The 27,935-nt window shown below is 49.1% G+C and overlaps 1 protein-coding gene across 19 annotated transcripts in view; it reads right to left on the bottom strand.

Annotated features, from left to right (window-relative positions):
* The window catches only part of DYSF (dysferlin), a 231,105-nt gene that overhangs the window by 129,300 nt on the left and 73,870 nt on the right, over positions 1 to 27,935 (bottom strand). For 10 of the 19 annotated variants that reach the window (XM_059943011.1, XM_059943005.1, XM_059943003.1 and 7 more), the window contains 8 exons: positions 24,191 to 24,317; positions 20,674 to 20,777; positions 14,048 to 14,116; positions 13,876 to 13,919; positions 10,279 to 10,361; positions 2,872 to 2,913; positions 1,081 to 1,196; positions 437 to 550 (listed from right to left, as the gene is read on the bottom strand). In XM_059943011.1, the coding sequence (XP_059798994.1) occupies positions 437 to 550; positions 1,081 to 1,196; positions 2,872 to 2,913; positions 10,279 to 10,361; positions 13,876 to 13,919; positions 14,048 to 14,116; positions 20,674 to 20,777; positions 24,191 to 24,317 (699 nt within the window). The remainder of the gene's footprint in view (positions 1 to 436; positions 551 to 1,080; positions 1,197 to 2,871; positions 2,914 to 10,278; positions 10,362 to 13,875; positions 13,920 to 14,047; positions 14,117 to 20,673; positions 20,778 to 24,190; positions 24,318 to 27,935) is intronic. The other 9 variants (XM_059943014.1, XM_059943010.1, XM_059943007.1 and 6 more) reach the window with 1 other exon arrangement.

The following is a 27,935-nucleotide window of genomic DNA, read 5'->3' on the forward strand; positions in this document are numbered from 1 at the left end:
TGTACACCACCATGAGGACTCCATACATTTGCCTCCTGGACACAAGGCCCAGCTCCACCACTTGCTGCTCTGCTACATCTGAGCCTCAGTTTCCTCATCTGTAAAATGGAGATACTCATAGCAGCCACCTCAGAGGTGCTGGGAGGACTCAATGACGTCAAGAGTGTCACCGGCATAGTGTGTGACACAGTCAGTGATCAAAGGGTTAGCTATTCTTACATTATTATTATTAATAAAATAGCCTCTCATTGTGCATTGAGCTCTAGACTTTAAAAACCTTCATTTATCTTCTTCGAGCCTCTGAACATTCCTCAGGGAGGCAGGGTAGGTGTTGGGTTACTCTGAGGCCCAGAGGTGTGAAGGCGCATGAGCGTGGGTGGAACTGAGCCCTTCTCCGCCAGCCCCACTTGGCCCCTCCCAGGGCCACGCCCCTCACCTCCACCCGAAGGATGTCATCCGCAGGGAGATCTTCCACCTTCTGTTCGCTATGCTCCACCAGCTTGGTCTCCAGGGAGAGCAGAAGCCGGCCTCGGTAGGCCACACCTTCCCCCTGAGAGGGGGGAGGCTGGGTCACCAGGAGCAGGGGCGATGGAGGGGAGGAGGGGAGGGAAAGAAGCCTGATCTGGCCCTGGGGTCAATCACCTCCCCGGCAACCAGGAGGGCCCTGAGCCACACCCCATCACTCTGCAAGTGAGGAAACGGTGGCCCAGAGAGTTCATGGGACATGCCACCCTGATGGTCAGCACCAGAGTCCAACTTAGCCAGGGAGAATGAAACCTGAGACAGATGGAGGCTGGGCCCTCAGAGGCCAGGAAAACTAGGGGGGGGCGGGGGGAGGGGGGGGGGTCAGGCTGGCCCTGAAGGAGAGGCAAAGGGAAGGGAGTGGGAGGGAGGAAGGGGCCAGGAGGGGGTCAGGAGGAAGAAGGGTTCTCTGAGGGGGTGGCTGCCAGGCCCTGGGCCCACTCAAGTCTTGTCAGGCCCTTGGAGTCCAGGCCAACCGCAGATACTGCCCAGGCCAGGGGGGAAGACCCTGCATGCAGGCCTGGGGATCTGGGGGCTGTGGGTTCCTGTCTGACTCACCTTGCCTGTGTTGAGCTCTGCATAGGGGTCCGGGAAGCCAGTGAACTCCCTGGGGCTGCCGTAGAGGTTGACATAGCAGGGCCCGAAGGTGGGGAGGAAGCCCAGATGGTCATCCACTGGGAGACACAGGTGCGGATCAGAGGGGCCCCCAGCCGAGATTTCTAGCACTCAACCCAGCCACCTTCGGGCCGGAGACCATCCCCAGCCCTCAGTTCCTCGCACATGCACGGGATGCAGGCCCCGTAAATGTATAAAGGATAGTGACACGCATGAGAGTTGTCTCCCATAAGTCCCTTTAATCCTCACCACCATGCTGAGATGTGGAGATTTGCATTGATTTTATTAGTCTCATTTTACAGATGAGGAAACTGAAGCCAAGAGATGCAAAGGAATACACGACTACAAAGAGGCACGACCCGAAATGGTCTAATCTGAAAGTGCATGCACTCAGCCAGCAGGCAAAGCTGGGGCTCAGGGGCCTCCACTGCCCCGCCCCTCTCAGGCCACATACCCTGTCCTGCATCCCCTCCTCATCCTGCACTTACATCTGTGTCTCAGGCCATCTGGCCTGTGGGGAGGCACAAAGGAGGCCCAGGAGCCTGGTGACCAGAGACTCCATCTCTCAGGTGCCAGGGAGGGGGCCCAGCTTGATGCCACCTCACACACAGGGTAGCCCCCAGGCACATGTCTCCTCCACCCTTGTACCCTTATGAAGTTGAGACAGACCATCTAATAGCCTTGACTCATCCTGGCATCTCCTCCCCTTCCCTACATTGTGCAAAGAACGATCTTTCAGTGGAGCAAGTTGGAGGAGAGTTTGAGAATTATACTAGTGATGAGGGAAAATCTTTTCTCCACATCATTTCCATCCTTTTTTGGAGGCTCTCTTTTGTTAATGTCATGACTTTCCAGCTGACAGCCAAGTTTCCCAGGACGGGACTTCACTGGCCGGATTCTGAGAATCCTGAAAAGCCAGGGTGCCCCTTCCAGAGGAAGGAGGAAGAGGCCATTTCCAGAATGGCAAAGGTGGGAGGTGGGCCCAGGAGCAGGTACCATCTGGGATGCTCCAATCCATAAGATCATGGGTGGGGCAAGGTAGGCACAAAATAAATGGCCTCAGCAAGGAAATACTTGAGCCAGACCCAAGGACTGACTGCAAACTCTTGAGTGCTCATACGCTGGGGGTGAGCTCCGGGGCTTGAGCCCATCCCTGAGGAGTAAGATATTACCAACTAGAAGACAGGAGCATGCCTTCCCCCAGAGCCCTGCACCCAGCATCACTCGTCCTCCCGTCCCCAGCACACGCTGGGCTCTGGCATTTGGGACAGGGGTGGGAGGCCTGATGGAACTGTTGTGAGCATTACTAATTATCTGTACTAATCATCTCGATTATAATTTACCTTGTAAATTTCAACTTCAAGAGTTTTCAACTCACCCTGGCCTCCTCCTCCTGGTCCCCAAGAGGACTTACACTGCCCCTGCCTCATCATGTACTCCCCTGCCTGCTCCACCCCCTCCCTGCTGAAGAACTAAACTCTTCTGAGCTCCAGGGCCCAGCAGATTCTGGAAGGGGTTCAGAGAGTGGGAGGGAATTGCCTTTAAAGCATTCCAAGCAATTTACATATTCAACCACGTTTGAGAGGTAACAGCCAAAGGTAAACTGGGATTGTGGTGGGGAATCTCAATCCCACCTCAGGCAAATCAAAAAATTCCCGGCAACCAGTGCCCTTGCCCCTCCAGAAAAAACCTCAAGGCCCACTCCCTTGTCATCCCGGAGGTGGAAGCACGTACGGTCTCTGGCTGGAAGAGGCGTGACCACACCTGCAGGCTCCTCTGAAGCGTAAAGAAATGGAAAAGGGGTTAGGATGGGCATGGCTGGGTAGAGGACGGATTAGGTGAATGGGGCATGTGGATGCACAGTTGGCAGACAGACAGATGGAAACGCAGCTCCTGGACGGGGAGACAGATGTGGCCCGAGACCCCAACCCCAGCCCAGCTGTGAATTTATCACACATTAAGTCAACAGCGTGCCCCCCTCAGCCAGACACAGCCCCAGTGCCCTCGTGAGCACTCGGGTCTCTCCCCACTGGTGTCTGCCTACATGGTTGTCAGTTCTGTTTGCCAATTGGAAATTGGACCAGAAACTTCACTCAATACATTCAAGAAATAACACACGGACTTCCCTGGTGGCGCAGTGGTTAAGAATCTGCCTGCCAATGCAGGGGACACGGGTTCGATCCCTAGTCCGGGAAGATCCCACATGCTGCGGAGAAACTAGGCCCGTGGGCCACAACTGCTGAGCCTGCGCTCTAGAGCCCACGAGCCACAGCTACTGAGCCCGCGTGCCACAACTGCTGAAGCCCACGTGCCTAGAGCCTGTGCTTCTTCACAAGAGACACCACCGCAATGAAGCCTGCGCACTGCAACGAAGACCCAACACAGCCAAAAATTAATTAATTAATTAATTAATTTTTTAAAAAATAAGAAAGAAATAACACAGAAAAGAAAATGTGCTTTTCCATATTATACCCAGATAAGTGAGGAAAACAAAGTACAGATGCAAAGAAAGGGTGGGGGAAACGTGAAAGGGCCAGAACTAGGCAGTGAGGCACACCCAGCGGTCCCTGCCACAGGCAGGTTGACTGCCCTGAGTGGAAGTGTTTCAAGGCACAAGATCTCCACCTACTGGTTATTTCCAGTATTACCACTGAGGGCACCGTGTTGCATTTTCACAACAGCAGGCACTGGGATCTGGCTTTTGACACCTGCCGTTTCAAATGAACCACAGTGCCAGGCACCCTCCATTAGCTAAAGGTCCTACTCTTGGGTATACCCTAAATGCTGGTGAGGAGTGTCTAGAAATAAGAGAAGCAAGAAAGTAGATGCTCTGGCATACTTTCGGCCTCTTGGAATCCGTCCCTCGCTTATAGGCAGGTACAAGATGCCCCCAAAGGAGTAGGCAGCCCTCGGTCTCCTTCCACGGTCCTCTCTGATTCTGCCTCTACCCACACTCTGATCTTCCCTGTCTCCTCCTCCAACCATCTGAGTGTAGCCAAGTCTGGGGTCCTGATTGACCTGGGGTTGTGTTTGGTGAAACCCTAAATTATTTTCATTCATTGATCACATTTACCTATTGGTCTCCTTCAAAAAACAATACCTATTGCTATTTTCCTATAACTCCATGATCAGAGTTAAGAGGCAAGAGCTGAGTAAAACATTGTGAAGGAAGAATGAGGAGAGACACAGAAAGAAAGAGCGTGGGGAAGAGAAGAGGGAACATGGAGCCTGGATACGAGGACAGGGCTGACCAAGTGAGCCCCGAGGGCAGCACGGAGGGCAGTGAGGCGAGGCTCTGGGGGGCCTGAGGCCCTGGGACCCACCCACTCAGCTCTCCACAGCAGGCCTCAGCTAGGAATGCCAGCTGGCAGAAGTCAGAGCTGCAGAAACCATAATTCATGGCCATTTTCATATCCACAGGAATAGGTTTTCATCAGTGGGGGAGCGAGGCCTCTGGTCGCAGGGGAGTTTCAGCAACCACAGAGGACCGACACGGGCACAGCTGCAGCCCCAGGAGAGCACAGCCAGGGCCCGCCGGAAGGAAACAGATTCCACTTTAAGCTCCTTCCAAATGATTACAAACAGGCCCGGTCAGTTATCTAGGGCTAATGAGGCCAAGGTCATAGTTCCGACCCCCGCGTGCTTCTTGCAGAAGCAAACATGGCTTTCCACCCACAGACCAACTCTGAATCCTGGCTGCAAACTAGTGCCCAGCCCAGACACAGATGGCCCCTAGTCCTACCAGCCATCTGAACAATACATGCCTCTGGTGGCTGGGAGGACCAAGTTAGGGGGCTGCAGAGTAGCCTGGTTCCCAGCCACGCCTTTTCACTAATTCCCTCACTCATTCATTCGTTTGTTCAGCAAACCTAACAGGCCCAGTGTAAGGTATGCTAAGACACGGCCCTGCTGACAACTGAGGCCAATGGCTCCTAATCTGGGGGCAGGGTCACAGGTCTCCGGGTGCTGAGGATCATCCTGGGTCCTTCCCCTGTGTCTGCAGACAGCTCATAAAGTCAAGGGCAGAGTCACCAGTGAAGCCAACCAAGACAAAGCCTCTATTTAGTCCTCATCACTCTTCTGCCAAAACACAAGTGTTCTGGTGGTGTGTTCTCCCTAAGCCCAAGGAATAGGGGCTGGGGAAGCCCCAAAACACAGATGAACGCTCCCAGTTCTGTAGCCTGAGCAGCCCAGCCCAGCTCCCTCACCTGGGGAAGCCGGAGGGCAGGCCCTCCCAGCCCGGGACCCCGCGTCTCCTGGAGAAGCTGAGGCCATTACCTGCGGCCAGCCCTGCCGCTCCCCCTGCCTCTCAGCCCATCTCCCACGCCCACGGCTTGGCAGCCTGACACCAGGCCGCGCCAGGCAGGAGGAGAAACCAAGAACTGCTGGGAAATCCTCATCATCTACGTTCCAAAGACAAAAAGAAACGAACTCTGGATTTCGTAGCTGTGGAAAAAACTGCCTGAGTGCTATTTATGTAGCACGATTTTCGTATGTACAAAGTTATAAAAGAATCTGTGTAGGTTTCATGGGTCTCATGTTCCTGTTACCTTTCGAAAGTACTGCAGCTTCTAAGAAAAGCACTCCTTGTTAAAAAACAATTTTTTTACTAAACGCTTTGGAGCACAGGGTCCAAGGAATACTTAAGTATGCCCAGGCAAACTTGTGGGCAGAGGTGCTTAAGAGGCTAGTGTTAGGTCCTGTCCTAGCTGGAAATCAAAACAAAACACGAAAACAAAAACTCCTGGTTGGATCAAATAATCTGGTGAACTGTGAGGCCGGGGAATATAGAGAAAGAACCCATTTTTACAGTTTGGTTTAGTTTGGGTTTTGAGAGCAGTGGGGAAATCAAGGGCCATGCATCACCCAGATGTTCTAGAACACCCCAGTGTGGAGAAAAACACAAAGATCTGAAAGCTGGGGTGACATTCTGAGGTGGCCTCAGGACAAGTGGGAAAAGCTCGGCAGGGAGAGAGGCAAGGGCTAACTTTCCGGGCCTAGAGAGAGCTTGGGGAGAACAGCTCCAGTTTGAGCAGTAAGTCTAACTCTTTTATTGCTACATAGATCAAGCTATTTAACTGCACATCTAAAACCGGTTAGCTGGTGGCAAGAAGATTCTCATTTAAGCCCAAAATGATCTGTGGGAGCCAGTGGTCCCTGAACCACACGGGGTTGCCCATGGCCTGAGCGCCATCTAGTGGCCAAATAAACATCTTTCTCACGTTCCCATTCAAATATTCATGATGACCCTGGAAAAGATCAAGGTCAACATCACCACCAGAGGTGAAGACTGATGAGGTCACAGGGATCTAAACTCTCCCTCAGGTGGTTGACAGCTGGAGCAGCTGTAGCGTCATGAAACAGCAGCTGTTGGAAAACAGTCAGAAGGTCACTTTGTGCTGTACCAGCGTCTGTCCTTGGACTCAGAGACAGGAATGGCACCAGCCAGGAAACTGGAGAAGAGGTTCCTTCCATGCCAGGAGTTCTGATCCACGAGGAGCCTAGAATACCCTCTCTCCCACCCACTCCCATGATACACTGCCCCCACCTCCAATCTTTCTACCTCTACACACAGAAGAAGCACTGCATCCTGGGACCAGCAGTTCCCACAGTTGGGAGGGGGAGGGGCTGGGGCAGGAGGAGCCCACATGGCAGTGACTTCTGGAAGGGAGTTTTTGTGTATTCCACCAATTACAAGTATCAACGATGAAATCAGAATGACAGAAAGCAGCTAGATGTTAAAGCTGAGTGAGGGCACCTGGGAGTTCATTGTAGAATTCTTTACTTTCATGTATGTTTGAATTTTCTATAATTCAAAGGGTTTTTTCTTTTTTAATGTTTCAGAGAATCTAGAAGGGATTGGTCAACTTCAAGAGTGCTAGGTGGAATCTTCCAGAAACTGGGCATGCTAACCTGTCCTCCAGATAAAGATCTGAGAAGATGGGTGGACAGAGACCCACACATCCTGTCTGTAGAAAGACACCAACACTGACCAGATCTTGTGAGAGTAAATAAAGGGGGAGGGGGAAAACAGAGGGCCAACCAGTATAGGGAAACAGGGAGGAAATAGCATCTGTAAGATTCAAGAGAGTGTTCACCTGAAATTCTCAGGAAACGATTTGGAATCCTGGGTAGAGTGCAAGAAGACATAGTTTTTGTGGAACAAAACAAAACTTGAGGGAGAGGACAAAGAGGAAAAGGAAAATATAAAAAGAAAGACAGAGGGAAAAGAAGGCATGACAAGAAACTAAAAATGCAATAGTCAATTTTAAACCACATGGGAAGCAGTAAAAAGCAGAATTGGTACAGTGGGAAGAAAAATCAGATTAGGGATGCAGAAAGCCAGTAGTAGCAATACTAAACAACAGACATTACTTTGGGGTTTATTATGTACCAGAATGTAACATTTATAACCTCACTGGATCCTTACAAGAACCTTACAAGGCTGGGACTGGTGGGAGGAGACTGGAGCAACTCTCTCAAGCTGCCTGGTTCCAGAGCTCCCCTCTTACCCCTCCCGCACCCTGCCTTCAGCTGCTCAGGTAAACAATGTAAGAGTAAATGAAATCATCCCTCAACTCAGATTTAAGGATTCACTATGTCTCAGACAAAATTCAAGGAAAAGAGTCCTGCACCTAGGCAGATCAAAGGAATTTTTTAAACTGCAAGGAAAAAGAGACATTCCTACAAACAGCATCTAGTCAGAAAAAAAAAAAGACTACCTACAAAGGAATCAAATCAGTCTCAGAAAACACACCAAAATAAATTCAAAATAGATTAAATATTTAAATGTAAAAAATAGAGAGAAATATAACCTTGGGGTTTGCTGAAGGCCAAAAGCATGACATATGGAGCAGAAACCATACTTCCATTATTTAAATAAGAAATATTGAAAATAAACACAAGAAGTTAACTAGAAAGTTAAAAAGCAAACAACAAAATAAGTCTAAAGAGAGTTAACGAGTAAAAAGATGAGAGAATAAAAAAATTAGAAAATATTAGAATTAATATCTAAATCCAAAAGGATTCTTTGAAAAGTCCAATAAAGTAGGGAGAAAAAAAAAACTTCTAACAAGCCTAGTCAAGAAAAAAGAAAATTCAAACATATTTCATTAGAAATAAGAAAGCAGAGAGAATTGTTTAAATTATAAAAGATTACTCCACACAACACTATAAGTAAAAAAATTAGAAGACCTCAGTGTAATGAATGTTTTTCTAGGAAAATGTAGATTATCAAAATTAACTATAGTAAAAGTAACAAACTAAAAATACCAATGATCACAGGAGAAACTGAAAAGGTTTTAAAGAGCGAGTGCAACACCCACTCAAAAAGGGCACCCAGCCCATATGGTTTTATGGGTGAATTCTTTCAAACCCTCAAAAGACTATATTCTTATGATATATAAACTGTTCCAGATGTTAGAAAAGACTTTAAATCTTTCCAATTAATTTTACAGAGCCAGCATAGCCCAGATACCAAAACCTAAGAAGTAATAAGCAGACATACCAATTAAAGATAATAGAAAATCAAGCAATAGGCCCAAGAACACATTTAGGAATTTAGTATGGGATAAAAGTGGCAATTCAAAACGCAGGGAAAAGATTATTCAATATATAGCATTGGTATCACCAAAGAACAATTTTGAAAAAAGTAATGTTAAACCCTTTCCTAATTCACTAAGGAAAAGATTAATATATTTGGCTATGTAAAATTTTTTCATTTCCACATGTTAAAAACTATTAAATGATAAAATAAGATTGACAAAAATTATTTACAACATATATGATGGGAGAAAATTAACCTCCACATACATACACAACTCTTAAAAAAACAATGAGAAAAAGACAAGCACACCATCAGAAACATAAACAAAAGCATGAATAGGCAATTTACAACAGAATAAATTTAAAAGTATATAAATATATATAATTTGTAAGTGTAAGATAATTATTAAAATATTTTAAAATTTACAGTGGTCAACTTTACCAGATATCAATGAAATAAAAGTAAGGCAACAATGAAATTCACCCAACAAATTGACAAAGTTCTTTTTAAATACCATTATTTTGCATTTTGTTGATGAGAGTGCAGCAAAATAAGCTTGAGTGATTAGAGTGTAAATTAGTCCAGTCTTTTTGTAGGGCAATTTTGATATATACCAAAAGATTCAAAACGTTCAAATCTTTTTAAAATATTTATTTATTTTTTTACTTATCTATTTGGCTGGGCCAGGGCTTAGTTGTGGCATGTAGGATCTAGTTCCCTGACCAGGGATCGAACCTTGGGCCCCCTGCATTGGGAGCATGAAGTCTTAGCCACTGGACCACCAGGGAAGTCCCTAAAATGTTCAAATCTTTCAACACAGCAATTCCACTTCTAGGTATTTATGCAAAAGAAAAATCACGAATTACATAAAGATTCAGCTACAAAAATATTCAATATCAAGTTAGCTGTTTATAACATGGAAAAATTAGAAAACACCTAACTATTCAACATTTAGCTAATGTGGACTATGGTGCATTCACACAATGGAATGTGTGTATTCATTTAAAATTACATTGTAGAAGAATATTTAATAACATGAGTAAACATCTATGTTGTATTGCCAAGTGACAAAAAGCAATTTTCAAAACAATTGAAAATTGTTTCAAAGCAATGTTTTTCATGTACATACATACCGACAAACAGGTCCCAGAATATTAATATTTACCTCTTATATGGGAGGGTAGGCTTATGGATAATTTTGTGAGTAAATCTTATATTGTTCTTTCAGACTGTCTCTTTTAAATTGTACAAAATGATCATGAACTACTTTTTCACAGGCCAATGAAAGCTATTTCAAAACAGAAGCTGCTAGAACACAGTCAACCAACCTAGAACCCAGTGGATGGTGTGGCCACAGCCACCAATATCATCTGCAGGAATGAATTCTCCCTATGCCATTCGGTGGTGTATCCCACCATCCGAAGTGGGCCCGTCCTAAATGCAAACCCATCTCTCTCACTGGCCAGAGCCCTTCTCCCTGGGAAATGGGCAGCAAAGACCTTATAATCTTCCCTTTTCTACAAACTCTCAAGACAGTAGGGGTGGAACAGGGGAGAGCATGGGGGGCCAGGGGGAAGCACAAAGGGGGAACATACCTTCTATTTCTCCTCCAGAGGCAGAGATTTTTGACATACTCAGGTAGGTGGTGGCCACAATGTCGTTGTGGGTGAGGCGGTCCCTAGAGCAAAGGGGCAGAAAGGGCGTGAACAGGGGAGGGAGATTGCAGGCCACAGCCCACCCAGGAAGGAAACGACCTCAGTTATACATCATTAGGGGTCCCAGTCTTCACACGGGGTATGTTATGGAGGCCTAGTAATCCTACGCAAGAAGAGACTGGAAAGAAAGTATTACTCAAGACTCCTCTAGGGGGGACCCAGTCCATCCCCCCCTCCATCAGCATCCCATCGGCCAGGCTGCAGGTCTGCGGGCACAGCTGCAGGTTGAAAGGGAGGAGACCTGAGGCAGGAGGCAGAGCAGGGGAGCAGGAGGCCGCTCAGGAAGCCAGACCCCCAGGCCCAGGGAGAGCAAGGCTCTAGGAGCCAAGACATACCCGGACCAAGGAGAAAACCAGATGACCAGGAAGAAACTATCTCCAAGGCCCCAGTCTTAATTAGCTTATGGTAGCTAATGCATAGCTCTTTTTTGTATCTGATTCTGAATGTGACAAAGCACTTTTAAACCCCCTTATCTCCAAGGATCCTCACAGCAGCCTTGAGGAACAGGTACTCTTACTAACATCTCTTTTGCATGGATGAAGAAACTGAGGCTCGGAGCCAGAAGGTCCTTGCCCGCGGTCAGCCTGGGAGGGAGGGGCAGAGCCAGAACTGAAACCCTGGTGTCCAGACTCCAGGTCCAGTGCTCGCGCCGTGGCCCACGCGGCTTCTGTCTACAATACGAGGCCTGTCCTGCCTCCCAGAAGGCCTCTCCCCTCCCCAGCCAGCACAGGGGACCATGGGGAGAAGCTTGAGGACTGACTGTCTCGTGCAGACCCTTCCTCTGTGCCCCACACCTGCCCCCCTAACAATCATATACAGTAATAGCCAGCATTTATTGGACGCCTCCTGAGAGCCAAGCACTGTGCTAACACCATCACGTGACTTGGCTCATTTAATCCTCATGTTGGCCCTATGAGGCAGGTTCTGCAATTAGCCCCAATTTCAGATGAAGAAGCTGAGGTAGGCAGGATGGGAAGGCTGGGATTTGAGCAGAATATGCCTGACACGGAAACCAGAGCTATGCTTGCAGCAACCTGCTGCTTCCTTGCCAGGCTAGACCTAGAGTTCTCAATCCAGTGATTTTGACGCCAGGACATTTGGCAACGTCTGGAAACATTTTTGGTATGGAGGGGAGTGGTGTAGAGAGGCCATGTTTGTAGCCAAACATCCTACAATGCACAGGACAGTCACCCACTGCAAAGACTTTTCTGGTCCAAAGATGTCATAGTGCTGAGACTGAGAAACGCTGGATGGGGCAGGATCTATCTCCTTCTAGAAGGTTCCCCACGTGCATCTTCCCTCCTCTTGGGGCCCAGTAGGCCCTCTCTCCCTGCTGTGCATCCTTTGGCCACAGGAGGCTTCAGGAGATGACACCCACGCGCCGCATTGTGAAAGACCCGCCTGGGCATGGCAATTTCATTTTTCTTTTAAATCTTAAAGCCATGAGATACCAGATCTCTGCTGCTCCGTTCCTTCCTCTCTGTATTTCCCAGGGAGGTGATTAAGCTTTAAAGTTTTCTCTCAGGGCGGGGGCTACATTAGGAAGAGTGAATTAATTGTCAGCACAGATCTGTATCCCTTTTCCTGGTGAATGACGTTAATATGAACTGGAAAGTAAAAATTCCCTTAAACATTTTACAGTAAGATTATCAATACCAGATAATGGACAGTTGATGACACTTTTAAACTGCCTTCATGACCAACCCCTAGAAAAGACCAGCCCTTGGAGAGGAATAGGATTTCTCACCTCTGGTCTTACCAGAATCTGGTGAGAAGGGAAAGAGAATGGGAGGAGAGAGATTTTGTGTCAGGTTTTTTTTTTGGGGGGAGGGGGTAGTTTGGGGGGTTTTGTCTTTTAATGAAAGAAATTCTTTGAGAACTGAATGGAAGATTAAGTTACAGAGAAAAGGCCATATGGATCATATCGTATTTCTAGGATTCAGGTAATAACACAAGTTTATCTGAGTTTTCTGGGAAGAAAGCACTTTTCTGGATAGGAACTTGCAGCAACAGAATGCTTTCTGGCCAAGAGTTGGGTTTTGGGGCTTGGGGTTGCTTTTGGAAAATACAGCAAGTCTGAAAATAGACTCACAATAAAAATGCCACTTCAGCCTAAACCAGAGAGGCAACCACCAGATTCGGTAATGTGTTTGGATTGTACAGTATGCCGACGCCTCACGCGGCTCACAAGGACTCGGGCGAGGCCGCCCCCAACACAGGGGACGCGGCGCCCTTGTGCACGCACGCCCGCGTGCATCCACTTACACTGCCACGCACAGGCACGCACCCAGCGCGCGCACAGCGAGGTGAAGGATGGCCCTGTGGACGTAGAGCACATTGCCCCCAAACCACCTCCCACAGAGGGCCCCAGAGGCCTCTCCCTCCTCGCCCCCCTCGCACTCCCTTCCTCTCCTCTAATTCTCCCAAGCTGTCTTCTCTCGGGCTGGGGACCTGGCGCACGCTTTAATGGCTCTGTGGCCTGGGGGTTTTCCCTAGTCTCTCATTATCCTCCTGGCTGGGGGTGCCATGGGCCTGAGACCAAAGGACAACACGCTGGGAACCGCACAGCCAAGACTTTTTGGGGGCAGAGAAAGGACAACTCTCTCTTTTGGGAAAGCCTGATGTAGGGAAGGTCCTGGAGATCGCGCGTGGGGACTCCTAACAGCCCTCGGGCGTGAGAGAAGGCTCAACGCGGAGGGGTCGGCGCGGCCCGGTGGTTAAGCACACGGGCGGAGGGAGCACAGGCTTGTTCGAGCCTGGCCTCGGCTGCTTCCCAGCTGTCCCCTCGTGCAGGGTACTCAGTCTATTCAAACCTACTCCCTCATCTGCAAGGTCGGGCCGTGCCTGGAGTCAAGGTGAGCGTCAGGTGAGGTCGGGCCGTGCCTGGAGTCGAGGTGAGCGTCAGGTGAGACACGCATGTAAAGTGCTCACTGGGAGGAGGGCCTGGAGCACATAGACGCTCAGCAAGGGTTAGATACTCATTTTCTAAGATGACCGTGTGGCTCTTGCCCTCCCCTGCTGCAAGCCGGCAGTGGCATCCCCTGCTTGGGTAACCGGACCCACCTCCCCAGCCTGGAGACCCGTTTCATCCTACCAACACCTGGAGCATCACAGCCCACCCTCCTGGAAGCTCTGCTCTTTCCAGCTTCCATGCCTCTGCTTATGACCCTCTCTTCATTAGAATGCCTTCATCCTGAACTTCCCAAAACCCCACCTCCTCCAGGAAGCCTTCCTGGCCCCTCCTGGCCTCAGGGATCTCTGGTTCCTGGAGCTGTTCCAGCCCCGCCTGGTTGCCCTCGAGCAGGGCTGTAAGCTTCCCAACAGCCCACACCCTCTCCTTCTCTGGCCTCCCCCAGAGAAGACTACCTCACCTGAAACAGACTCTCCCACTTCATGCAGACTGAACAAAAGGAAACCGAAGGACCAAGTGACCCCTGACAACAGCCACCTCTAAAGATCCTGGGACGCAGAACTCACCAGTCTATGACACGAATCCTCATTTTCTCACACATGGAGGGAAACTAAGGAGGGAAGAGAGACGGGTTGGGTGGGGTCCTTCTGAAGAAGCAGAAGTCCGGGATGCGGGCGGGAACTGGGTAGGTTGGGAGTCCAGGCCTCCTGGGGTGGGCTTATGGGGGGTGAGGCTCACCATGGCAGGCACTGTGATGTTCTGGTTCCACTGAGGGTTGGCCGTCTTCTCCAGGATCTTGCTGCAGAGCTAGAAGACACAGAGCACAGGTGGATGGAGCTTTGAGGGGACTCTGGGCTCCCTCGGAGACCACCACACCAGCCAGCAGCCATTCTCTGCCATGCTGGCCACCCTTTGGGCTGGGCAGAAGGCCCTGGGGGTCAGGGAGCCTGGTGCAGTGGGCTCAGACACAGGGAATCTTTCTAGAGACAAAGCTCAACGGTAGGTCAGACCCAATGGGGCATGGGGTGGAGGGAGTTAAGAGGGATAGATTGTTTGACTGTCACAACCCTTCTTCCTTATCTCATACCTCTGGCTGGAAATTCTCCTCCCTCACCTCCCATTATGACCATGACCCTAAATATGGGGCCCTGAGTCCAGACCAGCTTTCCCAGGAGTCCTAGAGTCTGAGGCAATCCCCTTTGCCCATCAGCCCAGATCACCTGCCCCTTTGGAAGACTGTGAACCCAGGAGATTAGAGATGGAGGGAGGGGGAGAGGAAAGGGGAGCGGGAGGGCCAGGGCAGGGGGCCATGCACCTGCATCTGAGAGAGGAAAATTCAGTGAAGACACAAACCTCATAAGCCACAGTCTGCCTCCAGTCAGCCCTGCTCATAAGACTGGGTTTTCCACAAACAAGAAACCTAGCAGAGGTGGAAACCAGATCCAAACCAGCGGCTCGTGTGTTCTACTCTGCCCTGGGAGTCCCCAGGGAGGCACCAGGTCCCTTAGCCAGCCCAGGGCATCCTGTACCCACACGGGGCAGCAGGTGAAGGCTCTGCTTCAGACATACAGATCCTGGAAGGTGTGTGTGTCCTACACACGGAAACAGTGAGCAGCCTTCCTCAGAGCATTTACTGCGGGCCCTGACTGTGTGAAGCATTTACATGCATTTTCTCATCTAATGAGCACCTGACCAGACTGAGGGCTTTGGGCCCTCCATCAACTGAGGGTGTGGCCTCCCTAGGGGCCAGGACTTGGTCTCCATCCCTGATCCACCCAGTACCAGCCCCTGTGCCCACCATCCCCTCCTCCCTGTGAGAAGAGCCCAGGCAAAGTCTGGGGGCAGGGATGGGTGCCGGGATTTGGCCCTTGTGTGAGCAAAGAAAGGAGTAAGGAAAGAAGAGATCCGACAATCAGATGGAACAAAAGGCAAAGTGGGACACACAGTTCTCAGGAATGGGTACACAAAGGGCTGTAAAGCACACAGAAAGATGCTTAATCTCCCTCATAACAGAAGAAACAAAAACAAAATGAATGAGATACCATGTCTCATCTATCAGATTCACAAAAATCTCTAAAGCCTGACCGCCTTCTCTTGGCAAGGCAATGGGGAAACTGCACGCCAGGATTTTGCTGGTGGGAAAAGAGAACAGCCCAACCCCTCCAAAGGGCAACTGGCGACTATCTTTCAAAATTACAAATGCAAATGCCCTCTGACCTACCAGTTCTACCTCTAGACAGTATCCTACAGAAAGACTTGCACCTGTGCAGAATAACACGTGTATGAGGTTATTCACTGCAGCATGGCTCCAACTAGGGAGGATGTGGAACAACCCACGTGTCCACCAACAGAGGACAGATTAGATAAAGAGTGATCCATCCACAGAATGGAGCACTATGCAGCCCTAGAAGAATGAAAGAGCTCTGTGATATGAAACAACTTCCAAGTTATATTATTAAGTGAAAAAAGCAAGATGCAGAACAGTGAGTATCACGTGCAACCGTTTGTGTTAAAGGGGTAAAAGGTAAGAATTTGTGGTCAGATGTGTGCAGCATATGCATAATTAAGCCAGAATGATGCAAAATGATGGATGCATAAATGTATATGGTGTGCATAATAAATGTATTACCTAATTCAAAACTTAGATGGACAAAAGTTTAAAATAGGAAGGAAGGAAGGAAGGAAGGGAGGGAAGACTCTTTAATCAGACACAGCTGAGAGACCCTGGCAACATCACTCCTCAGCTCCCTGGACAAGGCAGCACAGGTTGTCCCCACCCTCCCCCAGCCCTGCCACAGGTAGTCGAAGGCCTCCCCAGCAATCGCTTCCTCCGGGCTGCCCTTGGAGGCTCCCCGTGAGAGAGCCACCGAGATGTGGGTTTGGGAGCCTGAACACAGCAGCTTCCCCCCACCTAGGCCAGCACTGCCTCTGGCCCTAGAAGTCCCCAGCTGCCTTCCCACACCCTGCTTCACTCCCCGCACTCAGCCAAGGCAGCACCAAGCTTCCTCTCCTCCTCCTCCTCCCCTTCTCTCTCCCCCTCCTCCTCCTCCTCTCTGAGCCTTTTTATTTTTTAACCCTCTTTCCCTTCCTGATGGAGTGTATTTATTACACCCTTTCTGGAGGGCTATTTTGGCCACCTGTATCAAATACTTAAAAATAAGCATGCCCTCTGACCCAGTTCTAGAAACTTTCCCATGGAAAACCAATCAGAGTGTAGACAGAGTCCTGTACACTGATGTTTGTCACAGAGTTGTTCATAAAAGAGGAAAATTGCAAAAAAAAAAAAAAATCCAAAAATAGATTAAAATTTATGTTATATCGTCTCATGGAATATTATGCAGCCATCAAAGCCATCAAAAAATTGACTTCAAAGACTATTTAATAACCTAAGGAAATGTTAGATGATAAAAGCACTTTACCAAACCACACAGATATAGTGGATTCTCATTACTGGCGGTAGTTACACATTCTAACTACACATTGTAAGTCACCAAGGACATGAGCTGATGAACACTGAAGCATTGCTCCTAAGAGAAATACAGGGTTAGGTTCCTGCAAGCCTCTGTCACAACATTTTTTTTGTCAACTCACCAATAACCTTGTTTTATGTGTGTTTCTGTTTCAAAACACCGTTTTTTTAATTATATATTGTGGATTCATTAACATTGAACTCACAGCCAACAGCACTCGAACTCATGCCTGAATGAAGCTTACCTAATAGATAGTTTCTCCATAAGGCACGTCACAGCCTTCTTACACAGAGAAATACTAGACAGCATTTCAGCACTACACTCCAGAGCCATTGTAAACACTGAAATCACCAGCAAAAAGCCCAAAAAATGCAAAACGCATGACACTAAATAGAGCAGGAAAAGGACACATTTACACCATGAGAGCTGAAACAAGAAGGGAATCACATTGTTTCAGCTCAGCTGGCAACATGCACCTCAGCTGACTCAAATTGTTCACAGCTTTGCAAATGATCACCAAAGCACCCTAAGGATTAATTTTGGGTTACAAATAAATTTTAGCGAGTAGGCAAATATGCAAATACAGAATCTGTGAATAATGAAGATCAACTGTATTCTGAATCCAATTTTTTTTTCCATTGGAGTGGGGCAGGGCCAGGGTTGTTGGGGGGGAGCGGGTGCAACAGAGAGAAGGAGTGAGAGCTACAGGGAGGAAAACATACTAGCAGGAGATATAAACAAATGTTAACAGTGGGCATCTCCAAGGTGGTGTGCAGAAATGCGCTTAATTTTTTTCATTTTCCTTGCTTTTCTCTGATTTTTTCATCTTTTTATGATTAATAGGTTTTACTCTTGGAAAATAAAAAAGTTGCTTTAGTCTCCCACTCTGCCCTCCAAGTACCTCCCCTGTCCTTGCCCTATACCATGAAGAAGTGTGATATGTGTGTGTGAGTGCGCACACACACAACCGTCTATCTCGGTAGCTTGGCCAAATCAGGTATGGTTCACATCTTAGATAACAGTGCCACCAAGCGTCCATTAGAGGAAATGCAAAGAGGGCCAGGCTTGGGTGAGTAGGCACACAGAGGACAAATCCCCAGGGCTTTTCATTTCAGAAAAGGATGAATGAGAAAAAGTGACACACCAGAGACAGAGAGAGGACAGGCAGGATGACACAGGTGATAAAGGTAGCAGACAGAGTTGGGGGGAGCCATGACGAGGTGGCTGGGGCAGAGAGCAGGGGACACAGAGACCCGGGGACCACCAGAAGATGGAGGGTCTCAACTGCCTCCTTCATAAGCCCCTTCCTTCTAGAGGGAAAATGGAGGGTGCAGCTTCATTCAGGAGCCCAGCCACCAATCAGCTTTATATATTCCCTGGCCTGGGCGCGGTCCCCTACCTCTATCACCTTCCCCAGACATCTGCACCTTCCTAGAAAAATCCCCAGGGCCAGCCAAGGGCATCTCAGAACAGGAGAAGACCTAGAGAGATCAAGGTGCTGGCAGGGACCCAGTAGCAGCTAGGAGCCCCAGAGCTCTGCGACTCAGCTCCAAGGAAAGCCACTGAATTTGAAGGCAGGTCGGTCTTGGTTCTAGCCATCATCACAGCACCCTACCATGTTGGGAATGTGGAAGAAAAACAATCTTGAGACATGACTTTCCCATCTGTCAAGCTGGGAAAATTGATCCCGGTCCTTGCAGTAAGTGTTCAGCAGGACTGTCCAGCCAACCTTCCTGCTTCCTTCCTGCCTTCATTCATCCCGTCACGGTCCCTCCTCAGGGCATCAGACTCTGACCCTATGTCTTTCCAAAACGAATCTAAGAGATTAAGTGAAAAAGAACACTGCAAAGTGCTGTGTGAATGGGAGCCCACACCACCTCCATCATCACCCTAGGCTTTTAGCGTTTGTTGTTAAGCTTGTAAATGCCTCCCCAATTGTCCTATAACACCTGCGTATCTCCCCCTTCCGGCCTCTGCCTCTGGAGTAAAGCAGAGCCGGCTGCACCCGCCCTCCACTCGGCTCGGTTCAAAGCCCTTCTCCTCCTAAAGCCCTTCTCCTCCGCCCGTTTCCAATTTTCCTGTTAACACCCAAGTCATCCGCCTCAACTCGCCGGAGCCTGGCGCTGCGGCCGGCCGGTGGACCTCTGGGCCAGGACGGCGGGGCCCCGGAGGGCGCTACCCCACCCTGCCAGCTCCCTGAGGTCGGCACGAAGCTCAGAGGCGCCTCGGCAGGGTTCCGGGAGCCGGGGCGGAGGCTGCGCCTTCCGGATATGTCATTCTCCCCTATTTCCAGTATTTCCACCAGTCTCTGCTCTGAGGTTACAGAGTAAACGAAATCGGGCTGTTTCCCCGAAAGTCAGAGGAACAGATGCTAACAAACACCCGAATGCAACGGAAAACGGGCTAAAAGAGGGCCGTGCAATCGGCCGCGCGGAGCCCCGAGGGCCGAACTAGCACATCAGGCCTGTGTGGGTGACGGAAGCTAAACCTTGAACGATGCAACACACTTGGTGCGGGGCGGGGGTGGGGGTGGGGAAAGGGCCAGAAAGGACCCCAGAGTGCACAGGCCCGGGCAAAAGCTAGAGGCGTGACCGCAGGGCAGACGAGAGGACACACGGGCGACGTGCGGGCTGTGCGGTCTGTACCCGCACGCCCCCCCCCACCCCCACCCCGAGCGAGCCAGTGGGGCTGAAACCCGCTCAATTCGGCGCCGCTCCAAGCGGGCTGCAGAGCTGCGTCCGCCCAGGAGGGGGCGAGATGTTCCGCATTCTCGCAAAGACTGTACAAGCTAATATTGGCCGTGGAGATGAGGCGAGAAAGTTCGGCTGGGTGAGACCTGGTCAACCAGGTTATGCGGTTTGAACTTCATTTTACAGACAGGACTGTGTTTTACACTAAATATGCTGGTAGATTTCTATGGGGAGAACCCGGACAAGAGAACGGACCCAAGGCTGTTGTGTTGCCCTGGGGAGAGATGACAGTGACTAGGGGCATAGAGACAGGAAAGGACCTCGGGATTTTTGAAGGCAAGAGCTAGGGGTGGCACGTTTGATGTACGGCGGTCAAAAAAGAGGGACGAATCAAGGCAAGCCCACATTTTCTGCCTTTGATGGTGGTACCTGATTAGGATGGCGGCTTCTGGAAGTGGGGCGGTTTGGGGCAGCAGATGACTCCTTTAAAGGGCGGGAGGGGCAGAATATAGAGACCTGAAGCGGCATGGGGAGGTCTGTGTCTGAAGAGGCGGGTCAGAGTTAAATAGAGCTGTGGATTCCTCTGCGGAGAGGTGAAGGCTGAACCCTGGGAGTGGCTGAGGCTTCGAGGGAGAGCCTGGAAAGTGGGCAAAGCCACCCCTAAGGTGGGATGGAGGGAGGGGCCCAGGCAGACATCAAGAGGGACTGGAGCAACAGCCCTGCCTCTGGGCAGGAAGGAAGAGAGGTACATGATCCCTAGGGCCCCCACCAGCGTGGCCGAAAGGAGTCTGGCCAACTCCTGCCACAACTTTTTTAAAATAATCATTATGTTTTCACTGCATCGTTTTTAAGTTTCTCTATCATTGTACCTTCACATCTGGTTTCCTGGCTATTACTTAATTTTGCCCCAAATATTCCTCTATGAATCCACTGTCCATATGTCCTCTCCGTGTCCAGCCACACCTATGTGTCTGTCTCACACACCTGAGCAGACCTGTCCTCATGCGTGTGCATGGTAGCCCCAGACAGCTGGGCCTGCGTGTCTCACCCCATGTCCCACAATCAGCCCCCCATCCCCGGTGTGCACATGCCTCTGATGGGGGGCACTGCGTGTGCCTCACTCTGTCCTGCACATCCAGTGCCCATCCACAGGGACACCCAGTCGCCACCCTCCCACAAATCCTCTTGTTGACTTGCCCCTTACCATTTTCCCCGCAAAGCTGACTTCCACGAAGGGATCCACCAAGTTCTTCTTGTTACTCTCAAAGCCAAAGATCTGCTTCACGTTGTCCATCACGGCATCGTCCACTGAGGAGAAAGACATGCTGATCACTGCCCACCTGCTCTCCCATCTTCAAAACCCCCACTTCCCACCTGTCTGTCTCCCCGCAGTTCTGGGACTCCCTGAGAGAGACGCCATGGACCCCTCAGCCCAGGGCTCCTGGGAGGAAGGACCATCTCAGAATAGCAGCTCCTGAGGGCACTGCGCTGCTTCCTTGCCCAGCTCCAAACAGCTGGTTCACTGTCCTCCCACCCCCCACCCCCCCGTTCTCAAAGGCTTTCAGAACAGGTCCGATTGATCGACTGATTAGAAATCTACATCGCTAAGAGCAGTAAATAATCCAGAAAAAGACGGGAAGTTGGGGACTTCCCTGGTGGCACAGTGGTTAAGAATTCGCCTGCCAATGCAGGGGACACGGGTTCGATCCCTGGTCTGGGAAGATCCCACATGCCACGGAGCAGCTAAGCCCATGCACCACAGCTACTGAGCCTGCGCTCTACAGCCCACGAGCCACAGCTACTGAGCCTGCGTGCCACAACTACTGAAGCCCGTGCACCCAGAGCCCATGCTCCACAACAAGAGAAGCCACAGCAATAAGCCCGCGTACCACAACGAAGAGTATCCCCCACTCACCGCAACTAGAGAAAAGCCCACGTGAAGCAACGAAGACCCAATGCAGCCATAAATAAATTAAATTAAATTAAATAAATAAATAAACTTTTTTAAAAAACTAAAATGAGGTATCACCTCACACCGGTCAGAATGGCCATCATCAAAAAAATCTACAAACAATAAATGCTGGAGAGGGTGTGGAGAAAAGGGAACCCTCTTGCACTGTTGGTGGGAATGTAAATTGATACAGCCACTATGGAGAACAGTATGGAGGTTCCTTAAAAAACTAAAAATAGAACTACCATGCTATAGTGGGAATAGCAATCCCACTACTGGGCATATACCCTGAGAAAACCATAATTCAAAAAGAGTCATGTACCACAATGTTCACTGCAGCTCTATTTACAATAGCCAGGACATGGAAGCAAAGTTAAGTGTCGTCCATCAACAGATGAATGGATAAAGAAGATGTGGCACATATATACAATGGAATATTACTCAACCATAGAAAGAAGCAAAATTGAGTTATTTTTAGTGAGGTGGATGGACCTAGAGACTGTCATACAGAGTGAAGTCAGAAAGAGAAAAACAAATGCCGTATGCTAACACATTTATATGGAATCTAAAAAAAAAACATGGTTCTGACGAACCAAGGGGCAGGACAGGACTGAAGACATAGAGAATGGACTTGAGGACATGGGGAGGGGGAAGGGTAGGCTGGGATGAAGTGAGAGAGTAGCACTGACATATATACACTACCAAACATAAAATAGATAGCTAGTGGGAAGCAGCCGCATAGCACAGGGAGATCAGCTCAGTGCTTTGTGTCCACCTAGAGGGGTGAGATAGGGACGGTGGGAGGGAGACGCAAGAGGGAGGAGATATGGGGATATATGTATATGTATAGCTGATTCACTTTGTTATACAGCAGAAACTAACATGCCATTGTAAAGCAATTATACTCCAATAAATATGTCAAAAAAAAGAAAAAGAAGAAGAGTAGCCCCCGCTCATCACAACTAGAGAAAGCCTGCGTGCAGCAACGAAGACCCAATGCAGCCAAAAATAAATTAATTAAAAAAAAAAAAAAGAATGGAAGTTGTTATTATAATATCCCATTACTGGTGCCTGTTTGACATTTTCCTTTATATACATTAGCACAGTGATTTTCCTGAGGGTAACCAATAAGTCAATTCTGTTTAAAAAAAAAAAAAGAATATTTAATCTATGCTGCTTCAAACCAATATTTTACTGAATTAGCCCTATTTTTTACATATGTATTTACAGATGATAGATGTGTGTATGTATGTATGTGTATATATGTTATGTATAAATGTACATATGTATATGAATGAGAAAATGAGAGGAGGGGACAGTTAACAATTGTATACTAGTCAATGTCTACATGAATACAACAGATAACAATTAGCAAATACTTATGTTCTATTTACCCATCTATTTTTCTTTTATTTACATTTAAACAACATTTCAGATAATTCAACATAATCCCCTTCACCTTGAGCAAAGCAAACATTTCTATTTCCCCAGCCCCCTTTGGAAGCTCACCAGCCTCACTTCTGCATAGTTTCAACCGACAAACGCAGAATGTTCTAAGCCTGTATTTTAATGCCCATTACTTATTTAAAGGCTTTCCCCATGATTTTGGTTCAATTAAACTTGTGCAGAAGGAACCCATTTATTGGTGTCATTAGTCAAAGCAGAAACCCTCAAGCAATTAGCTTCATGGAAAACTCGTAAACAGGGACCCAAGTAGTCCCCAACTACTTGTTCTCGTGAACTCTGCTATGGACAGCGCCTGGCTTAATTCTGCTAATGCATGCTCCAAAATAGTGGCTTATAGCCCGCAGCAAGAGAACTACCAGGGAGCATTTTTAAACTACCAGTGTGTAAGCCCCACCCCAAACCAAGTCAACCTGAAACACTGGAGGAAGGGCCCAGGCATCTGCACTTCCTTAAAGCTCCCAGGATGATTAACTGCAGCCTGGGTTGACACCCACAGCTTTAGAATATTCAGCATAATTCCCCCACATTTACTGAGCACACAGGGTAGGGCTAGTACGGGGTTAGTCACTGTAAGAAATCAGGCAGTGGCCACAATGGCCTTCCTGGGATGAAGAGGACATGGCCACAGCTAGGGTGACCCACTGTCCCAGTTTACCAGGGAATGAGGACTTTCTGGGATGTGGGACTTTTGGTGCTAAAACCAGGACAGTCCCAGGCAAACTAGACACCCATGTGTCTCCACTCAGTGGAAACACTGAGCCCTTCTAACATTTCAGCAACTGCTTCCCCAGCCCAGGGTCTGCCAATTTTCAGGCTGGGGCTTCCTAGAGGAGAGAAAGAAAATCAGTGGGATCCAGCCATGAGCGCAGAACAGAGAGTTGAAATGGTGCTGACTCCCCAGTGAGAGCCAAGAAAATGGGTGCATGGAGTGGCCAAAGAGCCAGACAAGGCCTAGCGGATGCTGAAACAGAGCCTAGGGGCAGCTAGTACTCTCAAGATTTCTTGCATCTCTGTGACTCCACCAGCATCAGTATTACTTCTCAATAATTCTGACTGTTTTTCTGTTAAGAACAGTAAAAAGCCTTGGGAAACCTAGAGAGGGTGTGAGGCTTCCCCAGGCGGCAGAGCAGAGGGAGAAATGGGCTGACACGGATCTAGTAGACCCTCGGGGTGAGGAAGCCAGGCCAAGGGGAGGCAGAGAGGGAACAGGGGACCAGCCCCTCCATCTCCTTCCCCCAGGGAGCTGAGGCAGCCCAGCCCAGTGTCCCCCCTCACAGTCACCCAACGAGGGCACCAGACTCACTCTGCGGTAAATCCTCGGCCCTGAAGACCTTCAGGCAGAAGTGCGCTCCGCGGAGGGCCACGCCCGTCGGCCTGAGCAGGTTGCCTTCAATGTCCTCCTTCTCTTCAGAGGGGTCTTTTCTCTCCAGCTACAACACAACCAAATATGATTCCTTAATGTGCCTTCGAGCACAGTGTTTTCCCTTCCTTTTCTGAGAGCTCAACCAACACACTTAAATGGTGCATCTTGGGACTTCCCTGGTGGCGCAGTGGATAAGACCCTGCTGCGCTCCTAATGCAGGGGGCCTGGGTTCGATCCCTGGTCAGAGAACTAGATCCCACATGCATGCTGCAACTAAGAGTTCATATGCCGCAACTAAAGAGCTGGCGAGCCGCAACTAAGGAGACCAACTGCCACAACTAGAGAGCCCACGTGCCACAACTAAGGAGCCCGCCTGCCGCAACTAAGACCTGGTTGCAACTAAATAAATAAATTAATTTAAAAAAAAAAAAAGCATTCCTCAATCCAAAATTGCACCATTCAGGTCATGTTTATAAATAAAGAAATAAATAAATGGTGCATCTTGAAGAAAGGCAGATCTCGCCCTGCCACTTCCTAGCCTGTGATCTCTGACAGGTTCCTTACCCTGAGACTCTGCTTCCTCATCTGGACAGTGGAGACAATGACACTGACCTCCCGGGCTGTGGGAGGATCAACTTCAATAACGTGTAAATGCACGTGGCACACCGGCAGGCACTCAAGAACCGCAGTCTCCTTCCCATTCCACCCATTAAAAAATAGCACAGAGGTGACAGAGGTCTAGGCCAGCCACCGTCTTCAATAACGTCTGTTCATTCACCCAACAAGTATCTACTGAGTGACTACTAAGTGTCAGTATCACACCGAGGGGCGAGGGCTGCCGCAGTGAACAAGGGGGACAGAGGTCCTGCCCCCGTGGTGCTCACCTTTCACAGGGAAAGCAGACCTTTAAGCAAATGAATGTAATAGCATGTGCTGAGTATTATGATTAGAACAGTAATAATAAAAATAATATTTATTGATTGTATACACGCTCTCATTTAATCCTGACAGCAACCCCCATGAGCAGTGGGTCTCAAGTGTGGCTATACATTAGAAACTGGAGAATCAGTGACTTCTAGACCACTGCTGTACCTTCCAACTAAAATGCAGATTCTGGTTCAACAGGTCTGGGGTGAAGCCCAAGACTCTGCATTTCAACAATTGCCCAGACGATGCCAATGCTGTGGGGTGCAAGGCCCTAGGATACCCCACTTTACAGATAAGCTAGATGAGGGTTAACATAGGCTGGATGCAGAACCAGTGAGTTTAGAAAGAACAGAGCAAGGGGGCTTGTAACTATATTGAGGGGAGGGCGGGAATAGTGTTGGTGATGTGCCAGCTTGGAGACCTGGATGATGGGATCCAGGCAGGGGCAGCAACTCATGCAGAGCGAGGGCTAACTTGGCAGTTTGAGGAACAAAAGATCCACGTGCTGCACTTGGGCAGGTGGGTGGCAGAAGGATAGGGGAGAGGTGGCATCAAGCCATGCCCAGCAGCTCACTCCTTGGAAAGCTGCCTGGACCATCCTCACTCAGTCCACAGGTAGAAACCTGCGTCAGAATCTTTGCAGCACAATTCTCCATCCCAGAATGCCTCATGTCACACAAGTGCTTGTGAAGGAATTAATTCTGCACTGATTTTCCTCAGCTCACACCTGAAGAAAATGATCATCTCCTCTGCTTTCCATCATCCTTAACACTGCTCATTCCCTTAGACAACAAGCACTGATTAAGCACCTACTGTGCACAAGACCTTTACTAGGCAAGAGGGGAGATAAAACAGTTCATATCTATTATACTGTCGCTGACCTCAAGAAACTGAGTCTCAGTGACAAAGATGGACACATTAACTGAACTAACAAAACATGGGGTGGTGACCGAAAGGAAAGACTAATCAGTTTCCCTGGAGGACAAGGCAGGCTTCGTGGAGGAAGTAGCATCTGAATTGGGTCTTGAAGAACAAACTGGTTTTTGGTAGGCAGAGAAGGCATCCCAACAGGTGAAAAGGCAGGGAGAGGGATGGAAGTGCATTCTGGAAAGGGTCACATTGTCTGGTGTGGCCACAGTACGGAGTCCGTGGAAGTATGTCCCGGCAAGTGGCACTGCAAAATCAGCCTGAGGCCAAATGTTCATGGGCCTTGAATGTCATGCTAAGGATTCTGGACTTCATCCTGAAAGTAACTGGGAGGCAGGGTGGGTCTCCAGCAGTTTTTTAAGAGGAGACTCACATGATTGTACCTGAGTTTAAAGAAGATGGTTTTGGTGGTAATGTGGGGTTAACTGGAGTTACAGCAGCTGAACCTACATCTTCATTCACATAGAGGCCCAGGTAAGATATGATGGGAGCCTGACCTTGAACTCTGGTCTTGGGATGAGAGAGAGGAGAGCCGTGCACTGAGGTTGTCATGCCAACAAGACTGGCCACGTGTGTGCGTGTGGACCGACAGATGTGGGGCTGAAGGATGAGGAAAGACGCTCTGGCCTGGGGAACTAAGTGGATGATGAGTGCCATTTCCCAAGATGTCACCTAACACAGGACGGGAATCAGGTATGAGGAGTGGGCAGCGAATGATACTGGGTTTCTATATGTGAAGTTAAAGGGGCCTAAGGGACATGTTCATGTGCTTTGGTACGGGCAACTGAAACTGAGCATCTGGAGCTCTGAAGATCCAGGCTGGAGATGAGTGATTTAGGAGCCTCAGGTAGACGGAGACAGGCTTCTCCATAGACAGATAGATGCACTACAAAATCAGACTGAGGCCAGATGTTCGTGGGCTTTGAATGTCATTGCAAAGGCAGAGCAAAGAGGCAGGCAGCAGAATTTTATCAAGCCACTGAATTTGAAAGATCCATTCCAAAAAAAAAAAGGAAAAGAATGAGGGGAGTCATGGATGCCGAGGGAGAAGAGAGTTTCAAATAAGATGTGGGCTCCAGAATCAAACGCTGTGGAGCAACAGAGTGGATTAATGAGAGAAGAGCTCCTGGGACTTCGCGATGGATATGACCCTTAGGCCAGTGGTTCAGGGAAGGAGGCGGTGGGAAGCGCGCTGAAGGGGTGAAGGAGTGAGCATCTGGCAAAGGACTGGAGAAGAGGGACACAGGGTACTCTCAAGAACTTGGTGAACTTGGTGATGGCTGAAAGGAAGATGAAAGCAGCTTGGAGGGGAGGGGTGGGGAGAAATGGTGAAGGCAAGGGTGTTTTGAGATGGGGAAATCTGGAGCCTGGCACAGACCAGAGGGCAGGAGCCAGAGAAGAGACAGGAAGAACAAGACGGGGGTGGTATGGAGGGCACGAGCACATGCAAAGGAGATGGGGAGTGGGGAAGGGAGGGAAGATGAAGGAAGATGGGAGGTGCGCGGACGACCCAGGGAGCTTCAAGCACTCACATCACTCCCGCTGTGCAGCTCTGTCTAAGGGGGACCGAGGCCGGAGCTTAAGACCAGGAAGTTGTTTTGTTTTGTTTTTTTAAAGTTTTTTTGGCTGTGCCACGTGGCTTGCAGGATCTTAGTTTCCCTGACCAGGGATCGAACCTGTGCCCTCGGCAGGGAAAGCGCAGAGTCCCAACCACTGGACCGCCAGGGAATTCCCGACCAGAAATTTTGGAAACAGCCACTGTGGAGGATGGGATAAGGAGTAAACCTCACCCAAGTAAAGGAAGACATTGACAGCAACTCAGGTGACTTTT

This window comes from Balaenoptera ricei, chromosome 13, assembly GCF_028023285.1.
Source record: "Balaenoptera ricei isolate mBalRic1 chromosome 13, mBalRic1.hap2, whole genome shotgun sequence".
In the NCBI taxonomy this organism is placed as follows: Eukaryota; Metazoa; Chordata; class Mammalia; order Artiodactyla; family Balaenopteridae; genus Balaenoptera; species Balaenoptera ricei.